General features: G+C 30.8%; 1 protein-coding gene across 4 annotated transcripts in view; it reads left to right on the top strand.

The window, feature by feature from the left end:
• LOC129217826 (uncharacterized) overlaps positions 1-21,929 on the top strand; it is an 87,026-nt gene that overhangs the window by 49,521 nt on the left and 15,576 nt on the right. For all 4 annotated transcript variants that reach the window (XM_054852168.1, XM_054852167.1, XM_054852170.1 and 1 more), the window contains exons 7-20: positions 1,081-1,194; positions 1,504-1,560; positions 3,596-3,652; positions 3,858-3,914; positions 5,129-5,224; positions 6,200-6,259; positions 6,370-6,426; positions 9,228-9,456; positions 11,405-11,529; positions 13,930-14,110; positions 14,497-14,603; positions 15,852-16,014; positions 17,006-17,112; positions 19,695-19,857. In XM_054852168.1, coding sequence (XP_054708143.1) covers positions 1,081-1,194; positions 1,504-1,560; positions 3,596-3,652; positions 3,858-3,914; positions 5,129-5,224; positions 6,200-6,259; positions 6,370-6,426; positions 9,228-9,456; positions 11,405-11,529; positions 13,930-14,110; positions 14,497-14,603; positions 15,852-16,014; positions 17,006-17,112; positions 19,695-19,857 — 1,573 coding nt within the window. The remainder of the gene's footprint in view (positions 1-1,080; positions 1,195-1,503; positions 1,561-3,595; positions 3,653-3,857; positions 3,915-5,128; positions 5,225-6,199; positions 6,260-6,369; positions 6,427-9,227; positions 9,457-11,404; positions 11,530-13,929; positions 14,111-14,496; positions 14,604-15,851; positions 16,015-17,005; positions 17,113-19,694; positions 19,858-21,929) is intronic.

Raw genomic sequence — 21,929 nt, 5'->3', positions numbered from 1 at the left:
TGAACTGAATCCTTCCATTCAATTTCTTTCACTAATATAGAAAAAAAGTAAAGAAAGAACCATAAATGCAACACAAAGAAGATTCCTAAAAGGTGTAAAATTAATATAAGAGCAAGAGATTAATTACAAATTTTTTTTATATGCATTCATTGCTTGTTATACGATGGTTACGTTTGTCACACAGTTTTTCGTAAAAGTACCAATAAGAGCCAAAAAAGATTCATCTGTAATAAATCTGTAGTACATTTAAAAAAATAGACTGTTTACTTCTACAAATATATCGGAGAATTTTAAATGCCTGCGTAAGTTTCAGAAAAATTTGCCTCGTAACGTAAGCATTGTTTCTCAGGTTTGCAAAAATGTTACGTTAGTCACGATGCCTTTTTTGGTGAAAAAAAACCTGCCAGCATTTATTTTGTCTCAAATTCTTGGTAGAAATGAAAAATAGTCACCTTGTACATTTTAAATCTGCATATTAAACCAAAAAAAACCTTTTTTTTTACTCCCGGTGTAAATAAAAAGAGTTTGAAAATCAGCTGCAAATGTTACATTAGTCACTATGGAATGACCGCAACAGTTTTCAGTCTTTTGTGAATTTTGGTTATTTTGGAAAAAAAAGAAAGACAAAAAGTGGGACAGAAAAAGATAAATATTGAAAAGTAATTAATAATCTAAATGAGTTAAATATAGAAAAAATTCAGACAAATGAGCTTTTCTATTTCATTTGTATTGTATGATTATATCAAAGAGCTACTATTCATTACCTACTGATAAAAAATAAATTATTCTTGATTAAATTAAGACAATTAGTAATAATTTTATTTGTTAAGCAATAATCATAGTTCAGCAGTGTGTTTATTTATATTTTTTATTTCAGAGTCCTTTTTTGTAGTTTAATTAAGTAATTTTATTTCTAAGTATGAAACTCTGAAAGCAATCCTTTTATTTATTTGAAAATTAAATTTAGGATACGCCTACTTTTTAATTTAAAAATTGGGGTTTTTTGCAACTTTCCGCTCTGTTCTATGTATGCAGTGCCAATTTTCTCTTGCTTAATATGCCAATATTCTTTTTATTTAGAATCATATTCTGAAATATTTTAAAATGATTTGGAATAAACATAAGGACAATCAATGCACAGAATGTACAACAATGATAACAGACGTTCAAGTGTTTTTGAAAAATACTCCTCAGGTATGCTTTCGTCATCTTCATCCACTCATTCTGCAATTAATTTATATGCTTAAAATTAAAATTTTGGATGATGGAACCGTTTCAGTATATTAATTTTCTTAAACTTTACATGAACATGTTTTTGTTTTTATTACTATATTTATTGTTCGAAGTAGTCTGGATGAAAAGTTTAGTGACGCTCTTAAATGTCTGTATTTATTTTATTCTAGTTAGATACTTCAAATTCATATGACTTAGGTTTTCTATGTTTGCAATATGTAGTTATCATAGCTATTATTATTAGTATAATTATTGTTACTTCTCTTTTAGGCTGATGTTAAGACAGACATTGAAAAACTGTGTGATGAAAAGATCCCAAAATATTTGGTAAGTCATGAAATTTTTTTTTCATACTCATTTTGACCATATAGCATGTGAAATCTAATGTTATGCATTCTGATGCATAGCATACTGTGACATTTTATTTATTCACCCTTGTAAATTCTTTTGCAAATTACCCACACATAAATATTGATGCAAATTTAAAATTTCACAACGTAAGGGAACAGTTATTTTATGGCATATCTGTAAAAGACTTAATCTGAAGTATCTTTCTTTACATCTAATTAGCTGAATAGTTGAAACGTCTGGATTATTTCTGTATTTCGCATTCTTTCGAAATAACCTCTAGTTGATATTTAGTTTAAGCAAATACCCCTCCTATGCAAACAATATTTAATTTCCCAATTCTAAGGCAAATAAAATTATTAAACCCCTGCATTTCGGACAAAAACAAAAATTGTCCTGTTAGTTTCCGCATTAGAGGGTGCCTTACTGTACTTTCATTTCATTAGAAGGAAATTTCATGTGTGCTACGTGATCAATGTTTGTTAAATTGTGAGGAGTGTGGGAAAACGGAGGACTCAGGACGGAGTATTTTGACCATAGACCATATTGTTAAAAATATTATTAAAAAAAGTGCTGGCTATGAATGAGATCAGATTTTGGAAATATCTGTTCTGAATGAGTTGCATAGAAACTTTCTTCCAACTTTCTTCAAAACTATCAAAAATAGGTTTTCTTTGCTGAAAAAGTTCTGTGAGCATTTGCACCCCCCCCCCCCCCCAAAAAAAAAAGCCATTAAAGCATCATTTCACAACTTTTCCTGTGCTTTATTAAGACATGCTAATGACTTAAACTGCTTTCTACATTTAAATTTGAAATCAGTACTATCTAAATTTTTATACTTGGTGCTTGGGCGGGGGGGGGGGGGGGGTATAGCGAAATTATAAGTTTGCTTTGAGTGCTTAAGTTGTTTGCAGAGTTACAGCAGTTAAGACTTAATGACAAAAACACTTAATTGGCACCACACACCTTGAACTAATTTCCATCAGAAGCTAATTGCAATTTGATGCAATCAAGGGCCATTTGTTTGCTAACTTTTTAGGTTCCTTTGCGTTACTTGTTAAAATACAGAAATTGTACCTAAAAAAAGTTTAATTGCGTTGTCCCCCTGGTATCAGTGACTGTTTTGACTGAGGTCCAATTTTAAGGAATAGGCCAATTTTTGTGCATATGTGTGCATTTTCTACAATTTTACTTAATTTCATTTCATCTATCATATGGTTTGATAACATCTGAATTTCAAACCAAAGACAACATAGTAATGCTGATCTAACTTGTGAAGAGAGGAAGAGAAAAAAAGAAGCTCATACCTTTCATATTCACTATGTTGTACTAAGTTCTCCATAACTGATCCTTGTTGAATTTCTTCAGCCTCATATTCACTAGGATCTCGGGAAGGATTAAAAAGTTATAAATTACAATTTATGTTATGTCTGATTTAAAAAGAAAAATTTCTTTTAGGAAAACATTTTGTGCATAAAATATTTATTTATTTATTTATTTTTTTTAAATTACTTATTGGTTGTAGTCGGCATTAATACAAATCAAAAGCAAAATCAAATTTAAAAAAAAAAAAGCAGGCAACAAATTTGCTAACAGGAGCTGTAAAACTTTGTATATAGTTCATTTAAGTAAATGAATAAACCTATGTAGATTAATAAAAAAAAACTATTAAATTTAAGTTTGTAATGAATTGTGGATGCTATTTTCATTATCAAAGGTATAATCCATTAGCTCATATTCTTCTGCACAATCGTATGGAATTGTACAATGCTTGAAAGTTTTCCTAAATCCCACTCAACACAAAACTTCGTTTACAAGCACTTCCCACTTAAGTCCCACTTAACATTTTGGTCATTGAAAAATCCCTAATTGGAGTCTTCCGTAATGAAAATTGGTACATGTGTTAATACTACATTCATGTTTTTTAATATCTTTTATCTGGTATTTTAATGCTGAATTTTTCATTTAGTCAGATTTGTAAAATTTCTTTTTGATTTTATTTAATTTTTTTCAGTGTAATCTCTTGGTGAATGACTACTTCCCTGAAATATACAGTTATCTTGTGACCAGTGTAAGTGCTAATGATAAATTATACATATATGTATTTCTGTTTTCTTGCATTTGTTTGGATATGTAGGGAGTTTTTGTAGCATTTCAAATTAGCAGTCTATAAATGTTGTCCCTATTTTTGCCATTTAATTTTTCATAGTTGAAGAGCATTGATAGCTTTTATCTACATTTGTTACAACATACTAATATGATTGTTCAAATTTTAGACTCCCCAACAATTGTGTAGTATTGCTGGTGTTTGTCCTCAGAAGTGTGAACCTAATGTAAGTCATCTCAGTTTTTTAAAAAAAATGACAATCCTATTCATATAAAATCATGTCTATTGTTTTAATATTATGCATTTTGTGGAACTTTTTATTTGTGTAATAGTGCTTTAATAAGTTAGGTAAGTTGTTTAATTTTAATGCTTTACGATTGAGTGGCCAACTGTAAGATTTATCTAAGATATTACTAAACTGGGGGTAACTGGATCTTGGCACCAAAATCCAAGGTAATCAACAATAAATGTGGAAAAGTTTTACCTCCATGCCAAGGAAATTGTATTGGATGAATGAAACAGTGAAGGTTGAGTAAAAAAAAAAAAAAATCATGAGTGAACCAATTTTTGTATAAGGGCAATAAAAACCAGGTTTTATGAAGAAAATTTTTAGTATTCCTCCCCAGTTTGTATCCATAATGCTGAAGATATTCTTTAAGTTAAACAAGCTTTAAAAGTAAAACTATTTTTAAACAGAAGTTGATATCTTAAAACAAAGATAATTGTAATGCTTTTACAAGCATACTTCAAGCATTGAAAATCAGAACATTCAACAAATTTAGTCAAAGGTATTTTCACGCTTTACATTTGAAATAAAAGAAGCATCAACGAAAATGGGAGAGGAAAAGCAATTAGAACTGTTAATTAATGAAAACAGTACACATCTCTCTACCTGCTGTCTCCCATTTCATCCTTAGAATGTTAGATTCTGTATGGAATTGATCTTATGGCCTGTATCACTTAGATTTTGTATGGAATTGATCACTTATGGGCTGTATCACTTAACAAAACTCTCGGAAAAAATACCTAGCAATATCTCTGACTTAGAGTATGCTTCTGGCAGGGGCACCCTGATGGAAGGTCACAGTAGGTTGCTAAAATCTCTCAAAAAAAAATCCTTATTCGGCACATTTTGTCTGATGATTCGGCAAATTGTAACCTATGAGAATTTTTTTTGAAAAGTAGGAGAAATGGGAGGCTTACAAAGGTAGGCTTAGTAAATGCTTCACTTAAATTATTCTTTTGAGTTAATTATGAACAGATTTATATAATATTAGAGAATATATTTGTATAAATTTCTAAGTTTGTAATTTTGTTTTGTTTGTGGAGGGACAAATGCCCCTGATTACTTTCGGAATTGATAAAATTTTTGTTTTTGTGCTTTTGTTCATTAGTAAAATATCCAACCTGGTTTTTGATGTATTGTTTTATGATTTACAGGAGCACACACCAACCTTGAAAGATGATTTAACATGTGAATTTTGTGAACATGTCTTGCAGCACATTAAAGACTTGGTAACGACCAACACAACTGAGGTAATTTTTAAAATCTACTTGATATGTTAGTAATCAATGAAGTAATCCTTAAAAGGATATTTTACTCTTTTTTTCTTTTCCCATGCATCAATGTTTCATCTCATAAGAGGAGAAATAGATGTTTCTATTAAGAGCATTTTTATAGAAATTTGAATTACTGCAATAATACAGTAATAAGCAACTTTCAAAAAAGCTTAAATTCTTAATGTTTGTATCAAATAAATCTTTTTGTAGCTATAATTTTGCTAATTTTATTGTATTAAGGCAACAGATAAATTTTACTGTAAAAGATCTTGTACTTTTTTATCAACCACAAAAATCTACAAAAGCCTGGATAAGGTTAAAACTGGAATTGAGGGCGTATATGTATGCAAACTCCTTATCTAGGCATAAAACTCAGTACTCTTGATTTAACAGTAAATCTAATGCATAATGTGGTGGGGTGATGCAAAGAAAAGTACTCGTGATTTATATTCATTATTTTTTCTAATTATGCTGTCCATTGTATAGCATCCTTTAGTTCCTGTCATCCAAATTAGAGTATGCCATACAATTGGGAGAATAATCATAACGTGAAACACGTAGCTTATTTTGAAAACTTTCGCTACACTGGTCAAAACAAAGCACTTTGCTCATCAAATGATGCCAAAATCCGTATTGCTGAAATTAAATTTTAATGTTTATTTTTTTTTAAAAAGCAATCCATTAAATAAGACTAAAAATTATACTAAAAATGGAAACAGTGAAAAATCCGCTAAGTTAATAAAGAAATCCATTGAATGTATCATATTTGAAAGTGTCGGAAGGTCTATGCAATTGTTGGATCTGTTTTTGCCTTGATTCCTAAGCCTGCAATCAAAGATTACCTGACAGGAGTAACTACATAAGAATTTGGGGGACAACAATACAATCACAATGAAGAATAATACTTTTCTGTACTTGTTGAATTAATTAAAAATATTTGTTTTGAATTAGGAGGAGTTCAGGACAGCACTGTTGAATTTCTGTAAGCATGTTGGAAAATTTTCTGACAAAGTAAGCTCTTACTCTTATTTCACAGAAAATCTTTGTATTGATTAATTGTCATTTGATACATATATTTTTCAAATACTTGTTAGTTTTTACATAGAGCTTTTGTTTTACAGTGCACATCGTTGGTCAATGATTACTATGACATGCTTTTTGATTACATCAGAAACTTGGTAAGTAAATAATTTATTTTCAAATTTGAATTTTGTCCAAAGGGTTTAGCATTTTTCAAATGTAAATTAATTCAGGACGATAGTGATATTGCTAATGTTCTTAATAACTTTTTCGAGTGTTTTTAATGATAACTGTATCTCAACAGTTGACATCAACAAGACACAAGCTATAGTACAGCTTGAGGACTTCGTATTTTCCAGGGATGACGTTTTACTTCATTTGAAAAAAATTAAAGAGACTAAGGCTCCGGGACCAGATAATGTTTATTCAAAAATTTTAGTTGAATGTGCAGAGGAATTAGCAGATGTAATTGTAAATATTTGCAATGCGTCTTATAACTCAGGGACAGTGCCAGAGGACTGGAAACTGGCTAACATTACACTGCTCTTCAAGAAAGGGTCTAAAGGGAGTGCGAGGAATTATAGACCTGTGAGTCTAACTTTGGTGGTTTGCAAAATTTTTGAAACATTGATAAAAATTAAGATAGTAAATTTTTTAGAGACTAATAATCTATTGACTAGTTTTCAGTACGGTTTCAGGAAAGGTAAATCTTGTGCAACTAATTTATTACATTTCTGTGACAAAGTTACCATGGCTTTGGACAATAAGAAGCCTGTAGATGTTGTTTACATTGATTTTCAAAAAGCTTTCGATAAGGTACCGCATGTTGCTCTATTTAGCAAATTAGCTGATATAGGAATAGGAGGGAAAACTTTCATTTGGGTAAAAAACTGGCTGACCAGAAGGAAACAAAGGGTAGTTGTAAGGGGAAGTTATTCTAATTGGAGTGAGGTTTTAAGCGGGGTTCCTCAAGGATCAGTGTTAGAGCCTGTTTTGTTCATTGTTTTTATGAAAGATATTTATAAAAATATTTCTGGGAACATGAATTGTTTTGCTGATGATTTCAAAGTTATTGGGAGTGTAGAAAATGAAGAACAAGCAAATCAGCTGCAGGAGGATCTAGATCATATTACGGAGTGGGCTGATAAATGGGGTATGGCTGTTAATTTTGGGAAATGTCAAGTGCTACATTTAGGACATGGAAATAAGTGTACAAGTTATTATTTGTAAGGTTCAGTCATTAGTCAGGCAGAAAAAGTTACTGATCTGGGTCTTAATAAGTCAGGATTTAAAGTTCAGCCAACAGTGCAGCATTGCTAGCAACAAAGCCAATAAGATGCTTGGGTTTATCAATAGATCTATTTCAAACAAATCTAAAGAAGTTCTTCTTCCCTTATATAGAAGTTTGGTAAGACCTCATTTGGAGTATGCTGTTCAGTTTTGGTCTCCTTATCTTAAGAAAGATATTAATGTATTGGAAAGGGTTCAAAGGCGGGCTACAAGGCTAATAAATGGACTTTCTCACTTTGACTATGATTCCAGGCTTAGAAGGCTAAAACTGTACAGTCTTGAGCAAAGAAGAGACCGAGGGAACATGATTCAGTTGTTCAAATTTATTAGAATAAAAGATGTTACGGGGATGAAGTTTAGCACTGAAAACAGGACAAGGGGTCATTGTTTTAAGCTATTTAAATCTCAAGCTAGCATGGATATTAGGAAAAATTATTATTATAGCAGGATAGTGGAGTCTTGGAACAGCTTACCGGAAGAGATGGTAATGAGCAAGGGAGTAGATAGTTTTAAGAGGGCCATTGATCTTCACTGGGGATTGTAAATTGACTAGGACCAGTCTAGCTGGGCCCAGAGCCTGTTGCTGGTCATCATTTTTTAATTTCTATAAATAATCATAGCTTTTTACCTATAACAGAAAGACCATTAGAGTCGATTTTATTTTACAACTGAACACTGCATAAACAGGATATCATTACATCAGAGCAACAGTAAGATATCTAATTCCAGAAATAACACTAAGATATCTTACTGTTGCTCTGAGGCGACGATATATCCAATAACTTGACACTTTCTGAACAGAGTAGTAGTTAGTTCAAGTTCGTTCGTTCCTCTGCATTTTTAGCTTTTAACTTTGCTTTTCCACCCTTGTACCCCATTTCCATCTTTAAAAGAACTTATGAAATAATTTAAAGGTCTCACCCTCAAGCCTCCCTTGCGTCTTAAAAAAAAATCTGTCTTCAGTTTAAAAGGGGTATTTGTTCTGAAAATCCAAGCAAGGCAATGTAACTCGATGAGAAGAAAATTGGGAGAAATAATACTGTTCTCAAAGTTTTAACACTTTTGCTCTGGCTATTTTCTTCTAACTTTTTTTTTTATAAATTGAGGAAATTGCAATTGGCTGCTCTTGCTTTTTTAAACACATTGCAATTGATGAATGTTTTGACCACAACTGCTTTAGAAAATTCAGCTGAATGAGAAGGGTGTGCACATAGGTGAGTAAGAACTGTCGGTACTTTGCATGGGCACCCGAGCTTTTGAAAAGGTCTGAAATTGAAATAACTGCGTAAATTTGATTAGAATTAGAAAATGTTTACATGCATTAACATAACAAAATGTTAAGGATATTGCATACAGCTTGAAATTCGCCATATATAGGGCCTGATAACCGAATAGGCCATATCCTAGGGCCACCAAATGCAAAAGTGTTTTAGTCAATGGCTAAAATTGTTAAGTTTGAATATAGCTGACTCCAAAATATTACTTGACTCTAGGCCCCCCTGACACAGCCAGATAGAGCCAGCCCTGACCATTTGTAACATTAAATTCAACTAAACTTTTACAACTGATTTACTTCAGATTGTAAACTGCAAAAATCTTTAATGATTTTTATATGTGATTTATATAACAATATTTTTTAAAGTTAAATTTACATGGTGTTATTATTTAGGATACTAAAGGAATGTGTACCTTGATTGGACTCTGCAATAATGCCAAATGCTCTACAGTGCCTCTTGTTAAGCTGGTTCCTGCCCAAGAAACCAGGAGAAGACTACCATGGATCCAGATTGATCCACCTGCGCCCATAAGAAACAACATTGACTCTATTCCTTTGGTTAAATTAGTTCCTGCTCGTACTGTTTCAAAGAAAGAAATGAAAGAATCAAACGATATTTTCCGTAAGAAATATTTTGCATAGTTGTTGAGTATGATTCCTTTTAAATATATTAGTGCCATATTACAAGTTTATAAATTGTTTTAGGAATTGCTGTTACCAGTTTATTTCGAAATATTACTCTACCAATGTGATACATTTTTTATAATATGACTGTGATCTAATTTGTTATGTTTTACTCTACTATTGATTTGTATTGTTGAAGAAACAAAAATAAATTTTTTTATTTTGAATTCTCTTTCTCACTAAGAGGTATGTTCAAATATGATTTTTTCAATGACAATGCCAATTTCCATTTTCGAAAAAATAAAGAAATAATCAAAGAAAGTAAAAACCAATGGAGAGGCACAAGTAACCGTTTTATACCCTTCTCCAATTTCAGTGACTGTTTTTTACCTTCTTAAAAGTAAACTTAAGCAACTCAAGTATGAAATCTTTTAAACACTTTATTTTCACACTAATTTATATTATATCTTATTGATATTTGTCTAAATGAATAAAATTAAAAAAATTAAGTCTAAATGTTTTTGAAAAGTATTAAATTGCAAGTATTAGTGTTCAAGGAAAGTGAATATAGTTGAGTTTCGATAATTCTCTAATTCAGACTCCACCAAATCTAAGATTTGTGAAAAAAAAAGTATCTTCTTTTTTTTTCTGCTTATTGCAACTTGAAAAATTTGCTACTAGAAAGCTGTATTTAAAAAAAAAAAATTTCAATTCCAGTTTGGACTTTTGCTCTGGAGAAATTTCGACCTTGAAAAGTAGAAATAAAATCCACTTACTTATCAATGAGCTTTATTCACCCAATGGATCATTGGGCATAATTTAAACATAATTATTGAATACATAAGTTCATATAACTAGTTGAACCATGAGATAAAATTTAAGAGAAATTAATAAAGAACAGCACATGTAAAATCCTTGCAATTAAAGATATCGAAGGAAATGTAAAAAGTGGAACAAAGTGATATTGAAACTTTAAAAAAAAAAAAAACTGAACTTTTTCAAAACTGAAAATGTTAAATAATTACTTTGAAAGATTTGCTTTGCAGCAATGAAGAAACGGAAATTATTGACATATAGTAATTTGATAAAACTGATACACAGATACAAGTGCTTGAAAGGCCAGGCAAATTATTCTTTCTTATCTGTGTTTCATTTGAGAGAAATCACTGAAAGGATTTGATATTTATCTTGATAGTTGAAATTTTCAAGCATAAGCTTTACTTCCTTGTAATTATGCTCCCAATAATTTGTAACAGTGACCTTGACCTACTTTTCCACCATTGTTTGAAATTAAATTTTTATCTTGCTCAACTTGAACAATCAAAGTTTCATTTTATCTCTTTCTGTAAATCTTTTGTAAATTTTCATTGATATCTTTTTTTTTTCTTTTTTTGCCATTAATATTAAGTTTGTGAGTAAACATATGTTGTTTTGTGGATAATGTAAACTTATTTTTGCAAGCAATTGCCCTTGCCCGGGTTATGTAAAATTATTTTTTAATGATTATATGTAAATGTTCTTGTATTGACGCCTCAGAGCAACCAAGGCATCTTATCCCAGAAATAGTGCTAAGATATCCTGCTTTTGCTCTGAGTTGACAATATGACAAACTGTGTACTCTAAAAATATTGGTTATTTTACCCTCCCCCCCCTTCCCTCTTGTATTCCACCTTTTAATGTAGTCATTTGACTTATTGACTTTAGTACTGTTGTTTAAAAGGAAGTATCTTTTGATAACTGATTACTAAAGTATTTAAAGTTACATTTTAAATATTAATATTTTAAAGTATTTAAATTATTACATTGTTAATTTAGTTAATATTATTACTTTTTGATTATATTTTCTGTTTAAGTTCAGAAAGAAGCTTATGTTTTGGATTCTGTATAATTTCCTACTTTATTTTTTAAAAAATTATTAATCAACAATTTCATTTTTTTTGTTACAGAACAACAACTTCCTTTAGACAGGTTGATTCATCCATTGCCAGTTTTTGAAAAAGATACTGAGTGTGCATTTTGTAAAGCAATATCATTTTACATCCAACAAGATCTAAATGGAAATACAAGCAAGGTGTGTTTTACATAAAAATTTTTGTTGTAAGACTACTCTTGAATCATTTAAACATTAAAAAAAAAAAACATTATGCATTGTTATTGTTTCAAAAAACTTGAAAGTTTTCCAAATAAATTTGAAATTCTATGTTTTCATCTATGATTTTAAAAGTACAGTCCAGCCCGCTAAATGGAACAGCCAATTGGGCATGAAATTTTTTTCTAATTAGTGGGATATTTTTTTATCTAGGACAATTATGACACGCATCAGTGATTTGGAACATGGATTAAGTGGGATATTCTTTTAACCAGTATTCTGATAAGCAGGATCGTTTGTATTAAAATTGCATGTACATCTACTTGTCAAATCTTGTTGAACATTTAAAATATTTTTCATTCAATTCACAACATTAAATGTGTTTGATTTGTTTTGGAAAAACAAAACGAAAGTGCTGAACGAAACTTGTGTGCACTATTCTATACTGCAGAAGCATTCTTATGCAACAATGAAATTTGAATTTTTCTAGAAATGAATTTTAAGCTGTTTCTCTATTGAAAAAACATTTCCTTTGGAAGCTTTTAAGTACAGATTTAGTACAGTGTATAGAAATTTACTTCCACTTACCCTCTCCAAGAGACCAATAAGCTGGAATGATACCCAAATGACCAAAATTTGTTATGAAGTGACTTTTCTCTGTATTAAAATGCTAACTCAGGGGTTTCCAACCTTTTTCACTCGCGGGCCACATTGTAAATTTTTGGAGGCGAGGCGGGTCAGTCCAACAATATTTCCAACAAGGCAGTTCAACAAGGCAAAATTATTGCAATGTACTACAAATTTATTTTATTGAATTTATGACGATTAAAAACTTGGAAGTAAATGAGAACACAACACGTGTAAAGCTTTTAATTTTTTTTTTAAAAATAAGATAATAATGAGAAGATTGATTTGTTTACCGCTCAAATTTACACACCATTCAGGGACAAACTTCGTATTTCCGATCACTAAGAATGATTTTGTACTTAGATTCAACATACTTTAATTTTAAAAATGTCTGTTCACACTTGTAAGTGGATGCAAAAAGAGAAAACATAGCTCTGGCATGAATTTTTAAGAAAGTCTTTTTCTGGTAGAGAACTGTAAAATGGAGCACATGTTTTTCCTGGGGCCAGGAAATGCCCAATACCAGGGCACTAACGGGAGAAAGTGGCAAGGAGAAAAGAGATCTGTTCTAGGAAAGAGCAAAAAGAGAGATGGGTGCTGCAAACGTAGTTAACGGTAAAAAATGATTAAAAAACGAATTAAACTAGCTGTAAAAAGATTTTAAGTAATTATTTGTAATAAAAAAATGTCTCAATTATATCTTCAACGAGACAGTCTCTGTTACGGAAAAAAAGTTTATAAGCTCCACGCGGGCCGGACAAAATCTGTTCGCAGGCCGGATCCGGCCCGCGGGCCGTAGGTTTGAGAGTCCTGTGCTAACTTATCCTCTATTGATTAGTTATTTTTATGAGCACATTATTACTCAAAATTTGACTTATTTGGGAATAAATGCTGTGCTTTCTGTTCATGTTCTTGAAATCTTAAAGTGAATTTTATGAGTTTTTGAATCATATTTAAAAGTTTTGGCTTTTTTGTTTATTTTCATAACTTAAGTGGTGTTACTTTTAATTATTTTATCAACCATTTCTCTTAGTGACCAATTTTTTTTTTTTTTTTTTAAACTATTGATCCAAATAGAGCACTGCAATAAAAGCGCTGCTGAAAGTGACCACCATACATCATCCTGGATTTTACTGTCCAATATAGTGAAAGGTAATCTAATCATTTTAGAGAGATTGTATCGAGCAGAGCCATATGAGCGAGCAGAACAATAAGAGTGCTGTCGAAAGCGAAAAGGATTCTTATTTACAGTTGCTATCCACTCTCCCCAACGTTTGAATTAAATACTATGGTTGACAGTTTTAGTGGAAAATTTACATGTCTTTTTTTTTGAGGGGGGGGGGATGTGCTGAATTGTAGTCAATGAAGTAGAGTGATTGAGTTTAAAACTTATTTCAACAATATTAGTGCCATTGCATTATGATGATGTTTCCCCAAGAAACAGCTTATTGATCTTCTATTTATAAATAATGTTACTTTATTGAATAGTTTTAGGCAGAAAGTCGTTTGATAAAAATCTCTGAAATTCAAAAATAATTGAATGTTTCTAGAATTTAAGGTTTGGTAAGTAATGAAAACATTTAAATAATTAAGAGTTAGAAGCATTTTGTTTCAAAATTGCTTCTAATTCTTAATTATTTAAAGCAAGTTAATAAAATGTTTAATTAGTAGTGTTTGTTCTTTATGTTTTTAAGCTCATCAATTATTAGATTCATGCATGTGTTTTATTTTTCGAAAATATTTTCATATTTTTAGGTTGCAGTTAGAGAGGCTGTAGATGCAGTCTGTGAAAAATGGGTTAAAGATTTTCCAGACCATTGTACTAAGTTTGTCAACAAATATGCCATGAAATTTCAAGTTGCAGTAGCCAAGGGTGTACGTTTTGAAGATGTTTGTCCACATATGAAAGCTTGTCCCTTAGAAGAAAATAAATCAGGTATATAATAACACATAAAACACATAACAGATAATTAGACAATGTATAAATTGCACAAATTTGCAAAAAAAATTCAGACTCAGGTTTCAGGGTTACAAGAAAGCCCTTTATCAATGCAAAAGAAGTTCCTTGTTATCCAAAAGAATCTGTCTTTGATTCTTCCTCCCCCCCTCCCAAACTCATACATTTCATTGTTGAGTTATCTTTAACATTACGCCAGTCCAAACTTGTAGATTGGGCGAATGATGAAGCTGTACATATTTTCAATTTGACCTATGTATATATATTTGCATATTTATTTATTTATTAATTTTTAACTTCTGTTGTATTTTTTTAACTGAAAAATTTTGGAAAATAATCCAATTTAAAATTATTATTTGTTTCAGAATTAAACGTACAAGTTTTACCGAAAGTCAAAGAATCTCCATTTTGTGACTTATGCAAAGATGCTATGAATGCACTTGAGGAGCAACTTAGTGATCCGTCTATAAAGGTAAAAACAATTTACTCATTGAAAGTTTGATAATTTTTACTTTTTGACATTAAAAAGAGACTTTATAATTTGAAATTTATTGTTATACTGTATCAGGTTTAAAAGCATTACTTTATTTTTTCTTTTTCTTTTTTTGATGAACATTAAAATGAATGAAACTGAATTCTGAACAAAATATTTTCATTTCTCAGTTGAATCAATTTTTGTTAAAAGGACATAAGTCAACTTACGAACAGTGTTGACTTGTGCCCTTGTAACAAAAAGCTATTCATCCTGAATAGCTTTATTGTTGATATGATAGTCAATTCAGCACTAAAGAAAGTATGAGCCCTTTAATTAACTTTTAAAGGATAGCCACTTTTATCCTTCTATAAATACATGCTTGCCGTTTTAAGAAATTGCCTACTTTTTGCTCATAACACAAAACTTTGCATTATTTATTTTCTTTTTACAAAACTCATAGTTTACTTATTTAAATGCAAGTAGTACTGTTTTTTTGCAGTAGATGATATATAAATGGGACGCATACAAAGTCTAATGTAACACCATTATTGGATATGAATGCAACATGGCTTTGTATTGGATTATGCAACATAAGAATGAGAGTTTTAGTTATATGTTTTTTAAAATCAGTTCAGCCAACATTTGTATTTAAAATCTTTGAAGCTTTTTTTTCCCCCTCCAGCTCTAGCATGCTATTTGATTCTACTTTTATATAAGTTATAGGGCTTTTTTGGCATTTATTTGCAGTGTCTGCAACCACATGCAAGTTATAAGTCATCTCAACTTTTTATGTTTAGTTTATATAAAATATGTCATGTTTTTGAGACAAAAAGACAGTTATTCAATAATCCTTTCTTGAGACTTGAAAAATGTGCATTGTCTTTCTGATCTGCCGCAAGAGCAATGCCCCTTTTACGTTTCTAAGGATGAGTCTGAAAAATAGTTTTTTTTTTTTAATTTTTTTAAAGCTAACTTCCAATTATTATTATTTTTCCAAAATAAACTTAAAACACAAATAAAGTTACGTGATTACATGCTGCTCATACTAAAAATGTATTTTAAAAAAATCTTGTTGTTTATCTTGATATTTATTTATTAAATGGCTAATTTGTTTAGATTGACTAATTTTCCTCCCAATAAATATAGAGTGTTTCTTATTTATTTTGCAATACTTTATTTTAAATTTAGTTAGTATTTAATGGCAAATGATTCTTATCTGTAGACTAATATGTAATATTTTTTTAGCAAAAACTTGAAAATTTGGCTGATCAAGCATGCAATGTATTACCTAAAGAACTAAGAGATGATTGTAATAGTTTTATCAAGCAGAATGTGGATGCTTTAATTGATATTCTTCAACAAGAATTGAAGCCTGATAACATTTGCCCAGCTCTTGGTTTGTGCTCAGGTAAGCTGTAATCAGTTAATAAATTTTCTCAGCAGTTGATGCAAACCGTGATGGCTGTGCTGCCGACTGCTATAATTGAATTTCGTTCTATGTCTCAGTTGATCAAAGTTTCATATCTTACTAAGAAACCATACAATAGTGTTGTAATGCAAAAAAAAAAAAAAAAAAAAAAATTCAGGCTGCCAGCAGATTATATGGAATTAGCAAACATCCAGTTAAGACAAGTCTATCTGAATGAGAGAAAAAAAATAAAATTTTGATGGGCCTGTTCTGCTCATTTGATTGTGACTGCTTGATTGAGAGGCTAACATACATCTGCAAAAACTGGCATTTTTGAAAACTGAATGATGTGTCCATTTCTACCTGTAAACCAAATGTTTGCCTTTCCATCGAAGTGTTGGTCAAACTGTAAATAGTAATAACACGAGTATAGTAAAAAATGTTTTTGGGCCAGTAATAATGCACACAAGGGCTAATTTTCCCACCATGTCCCTGCTAATAAAATATGTTGTCTTAAAGTCTGCCAAAACTTTTAAGAAAAGTTGCCAAATTTAGCCTGTTTCGGTGAGAAATGGAAGACACCTCTCGCACTCTTTGCAGATAGATTACTTGCCACATGCGGGTGGTAAAGTCCTGTGGTATCTTTCATTTCTCACAGTCTTTCAATTAAGCAACTTTTCTTGACTTTTGGTAGACTTATAATTTATGGGCCCAAAAAAAAAAAAAAAAAGGAAAGTCTAAATATGTTTTTTTAATTGCTTCCGATTCAATTTTTTTGTTTACACTATTCGCGTATGATCTCCTGGTTAGACATGAACCTCGGGCATTGAAACTTTATAGGCATCTCTTGGGAATAGATTTCATTAATCTATTTTCAAGAAAAGCAGAAGTAAGAACATATACAGCAAACAACTGATTATTATTATTGTTATCATTATTCATTATTAATGATTTAGGAGGCACAAAATTGGGAATTTTTCTATTCTTGCAGCCAAAACAAGAGTAACGCTTCCCCCTCGAATCAAAGACTTAGAATGTGATGTGTGCAAAGATGTTGTATCAAATCTTAGACAGAAAATAGAAGATCCAGGATCTAAGGTTAGTAGACTTTATTTTCTTGAACTAATAGAAATGTAATTCTTCCCTGTGTTTAGATAAAATGTTAAAGTTTTATAAATTTAACTAGAGGACCCGACAGACGTTGTTCTGTTCAGACTTTGTAAATTGAAAAGTTAAAAAAATTTCAATAAACTATCGAGTGTTTGAACCGTTTTGTTGAAAAAAATCATTGAAAAGGAAATGTTTTAAGCTGCTTGGTGTCAGAATGCGTATATTTATTACAACTTGATTTATCTAATGCCCACTGAGCAGTTGTTTTATTATCTATATTTTTATCCGTACTTGATAGTTTGTTCCTTTAGCCATACTCAAAGGATAAAAAGCGTCCTCAAATATTAAGTGTAAAAATTTAACTGCCAATCTAGAACAAACGGGAAATCCCGCTGCAACATCCCCCATATGAAAGAGAATAAAACAATTGAAAGGATATCGTTTAAAAAAAAGATAAAGGTAAAAACAGTTCTCTGAATAAGTGAAAATCACTCACCCCTCCCCCTCCCAATGTAAAATAAACACATTCTTCAACCATAATGTCTAAAAACTCGTTAAAAGCCAAAAGCAATCCTTTGCAATTTGAAATATTTCACCAAATAAACAAAAAATACAATAAAGTACATAAATAGTAGCTTTAAAATGTAAAAAAAAAGATCGCGCAACTCGATTGTTTATAGCCGAAGTCGCCAAGTCACCACGTTACTGTAATCCAGCCGATCAGTTAGCGAAGCCAACTCCAACTGATTAGCAATCCGATCTTTTGAACGAAAACTTTTAATACTTCACATATTGCCTAATTTGTTCTTTCCACCAAAAATAAAGATCTTCCACTGCACTTATCTTTTGTTCCTGTTGTCATTTATCTGGACAAAAATAAAATTTGTTTCGTCTTTAAATTCCATCTTCTTTTCCTTTAATAATGTACTGATTAGTTAGATAATCCTTAAAGTATTCTTAACATTGGTGCGAAAACTCAGATGGATTTCAGCCGAGAAACAAATGTTGCTATAGGTACGGTATTTTCTGATCATTTGGTTGGGGAAACCTAAAGAACCGTTCCGGTTGAACTACGACGACAGAGAACACGTTTTGCGTGAACCGTCCAGTACTTTTACTTTAAAATACAGTCAACCCTCGTTTATCGCGGTTAATTCATTCTAGGCTTTACCACAATTACTGAATTTCCGCGAAGTAGGATTCTGTATTTATAAACCGAATATTTCCCTAACTAGAGCGCATAAACTTACTTAGGACAATTTTAATAGGTTTTTAACATAGTTTGAGCCCTCTAAACATGAAACAGCACCCTTAGCCACCATTACATTTGCATTACTTAACATATTACACAAAATATGAGAAAATGATATATATCAGACATAATAGATATCTTATAGTTATTATTGGGAAATAAAACTACATACACACATGCACTTCTTACACACTACTATTAATCTATGAAAATAGCTTAACTTGTTCGATGAAGAATTAATTGCCAGTTAGTGACCGTATGTGCCCCCGTTCTTCTACATTTATCCTTATTAAAGGTATTGCGCATACAACTTAAAAAGCTAGTACACTGTTGAATACCATTTACAGATTTATTTATCCTCTAGTGATTTATACTTTCCAGTTAGTGTTTAACAGTGAAAATGAAATAATGATTCGCTACACTTTCTTCGGCGATTTTATACCTCCACTCCCTCAACCAGTGCAACTACAGCCCCTCAAAAGAGCTTACTGTACTTGAAAGACATACTTTGTTATTCTTTTGTAGGAAAAAGTTTGTAGGAGTGCATAAAAAAGGCTAATTACTATATTTGAAAAAAAAAAAACCGAAAAAAATGCGATGTAGTGAAGCCGCGAAAGTCGAAGCGCGAAGTAGCGAGGGACGACTGTACATCACTGGACCTAAAATCGTTGCTTTCAATAAATGGAGGCTTCACTCCCTCTCTTTGTTTTATTTACTCTCAATTGACATATCACAGTAGGAAATTTCATTACAAAAAGCAGAACTAGCAACGGGTTAAATATTTAAGTTCTCGCTAAACAAGAGGTTAAAATAAATATTAATCATTTGGGAGACATAACCATCCAATGTTTAAATTAATTAATTAACAAAAACATTTCCGATTCGATCCATCGCGCTTCGAAACCATGCTTGCCACAACTTAAGTACACACAAAAAATTTGATCGAAATCGGTCCTGCCGTTTAAAAGCCTTATGGTGACAAACGTCCGCACAGAAGATTTTTATATATTAAGATTTGTAGTTTCATCATCAAAAGCAGTTAAAAATATTCAGTAATGTATATATATTAAAAAAATTTTCAAACAACTCAGTGAATATGAGGAAAAAAAATGAAAAGCAATATTATAATTCACATTTTATTTTTGAGAAATTAAATGCAGTTTATTATTACTTTCAGATTACTGTTATAACTAGTTGCTAATGTTATAGTAATGAAAAACGAACATGCAGATTTGAAATCAATATTTTTTCTGGTGAAAATGTCTTTGAAAAACAAATGATTTAAACTTATTTTTAATGAGCTTTTTCCCTCTTTCAGAAAATTGTTTTGACATTCTTAGAGGAGGGTTGTGCTAGATTACCTGGATCTTTAGCCACTGAATGCAGAAAATTCGTTGATGAAAACATTGATACTGTTGTTGCCATGATAATTCAAGAGTTAGATCCAGATACTGTTTGTGCTATCTTAAATATTTGCCCAGGTAAAATATTTTATTTCATAGTATAAATTCAATTTTGTCATGTACAAAAAAGTAAAAGAAAAAAAATACTATAACAAAAGTCAGAATTTGGTTTTAATGGCTTATGGTTTATAATGCAAAAATTGGAGTTAGAATTTAGTATTTTGTCTTGTATTTGGTACATTGACTTTTATCAATTCGAAATCTGATTGATGATTTTTTTTTTTTTTTTGACTTCAAAAGGTTTTATAAGTTTGCAGTTGCATAAGCAAACTGATTGATTCATCCATTGCAGCCCTCAAAGATTGTAATTATCTCTTATTTAAACTATGTTAGAAACATTTAACATTTAGCATGAGTGGAAATTAATTATCTTGTTTCTTACTTAATTATCCTAAAAAAAGATTTTCTGCTTTAAAACGTTTAGCAATTAATTGTTTCAAGTTTAGAAATGTTTTAGGAATTTGAATTATTTATCTGAAGAAAAGTACCACATGTTCGCAAAAAACGATGTTTTTGGTGGGAGATGCTTAATACAGTAGAGTCTCGAAAATCCGAGGTAATTGGGGCTCATGCTACCTTGGATTACTAAAAACTCGATTATCTGTAAAATTCTTAGCAATTTTGAAATTTTACACGTTTTGGACGACTTGAGGACGTGTCCCTTTTAATTCTTTGTCCACGGAAAAGGAAGTGTTGTCTTTCTCAAATTTTAAGAGAAATTTCCGTTTTTACTACCCCAAGGATGTTTGACTACTTCATTTCACAATGTTTGTACAGTGTGCAAACTGGAAACTGATAGGCAACCAAAAAACATATTTTAACTATTATTGAATCTGTTTCAGCTAGCCTTGTTGAAATGTCATAATGTGTTTGTGCTTGTTTATGTATGTCTCTTGCGTGACACAAAAATGGTTAGCCGTAGAAGGATAAAATTTCATTTTTAACTTGAAAGGTCAAAATTGCACATTTCCCATATTAATTCTAATCAGTTTTTCCAAAAGAGTTGTTTACATGTTCTTAGGGGCAAAACAATGTTAATTTCAAGTCATTTCTGATATCAAATTATCTCTCCAAAATATAGCTTAATCCACCTATAGTAGTCAATAAATATTTTGTACCACTTAGCAAGTATTGTTGACATCAACATCTTAAATTGTATTATTTAATTCTTTATTGTATGCAATTAAAAAAGCTTTACAGCAGCTAAAGTTTTCAATTTTCAGATTGTAATATAAATCATATTTTAGCTATTTAAAGATGTAAATGTCAATGAGGCACTTCGAACTAACCGGAACCTCAGACTTCTGAGATTCGGATTTTCGACTCTACTGTGCTACAACAATTAATATTTGCATTATATGTTTAGCTCATATGATTTTAGACAACTTTTTGGATTATATGAAAAAAAGAAAGCACAGAAAATTTTCAACAAGACCACATACTATTTTTACGTCAATTTTATATGTGCTTTATGGAGTTACATTTATGGGCTTAGATCAACACGTTAATATTTTAACTATCATTCAAAGTCAAAGTTATTTTTTTAAATGTTTAACCAGTCTAGCCAACAAACACTCCATTGAGAAATCTTATTACCCTATCTTTGATTTCATCTCTGAAAACTACAGCTCTCTCCTAAAGAACAAGGTTTTTTATTGAAGATCATTTTGGGTTGTTTGGATCAAAGAAATAATGCCTAGTTTCTTTTCTTTGTCTCATTTTCACTCTGTGATTTTTTTTTTTTTTTTTTTTTCATTTCTGCTGTGTCTCGTTGCCTCGCAATATGAATTTTTATTCGTGATCCTCTCTCTCTCTAATTCCAGTGCCTAACTTATTTTCTTCTTCTACACTTAAATCAGTTCATATCCAGATTCCCTTTCTTTCCCATTTTTAGCACTGTAACATACAACTTGCATTAATCATTTTAAACTATATTGTCTATTCTTAAAAAAAATAAGTAATAAGTGCAAATGGAAGATCAAAGAGATCAAAGTCAATGTACATTCCGAACTTGAAGGCGGATTTACTTCAAACAAATTTTGTTGGAAATAGCTCTTGATGACAAACTCCCGACTCTGACAATTTTTGGG

The sequence above is a fragment of the Uloborus diversus genome, chromosome 2 (genome assembly GCF_026930045.1).
Source record: "Uloborus diversus isolate 005 chromosome 2, Udiv.v.3.1, whole genome shotgun sequence".
Classification (NCBI taxonomy): domain Eukaryota; kingdom Metazoa; phylum Arthropoda; class Arachnida; order Araneae; family Uloboridae; genus Uloborus; species Uloborus diversus.
The sequence above is the reverse complement of the archived record's forward strand: the minus strand, read 5'-3'. Positions and strand labels throughout refer to the sequence as shown.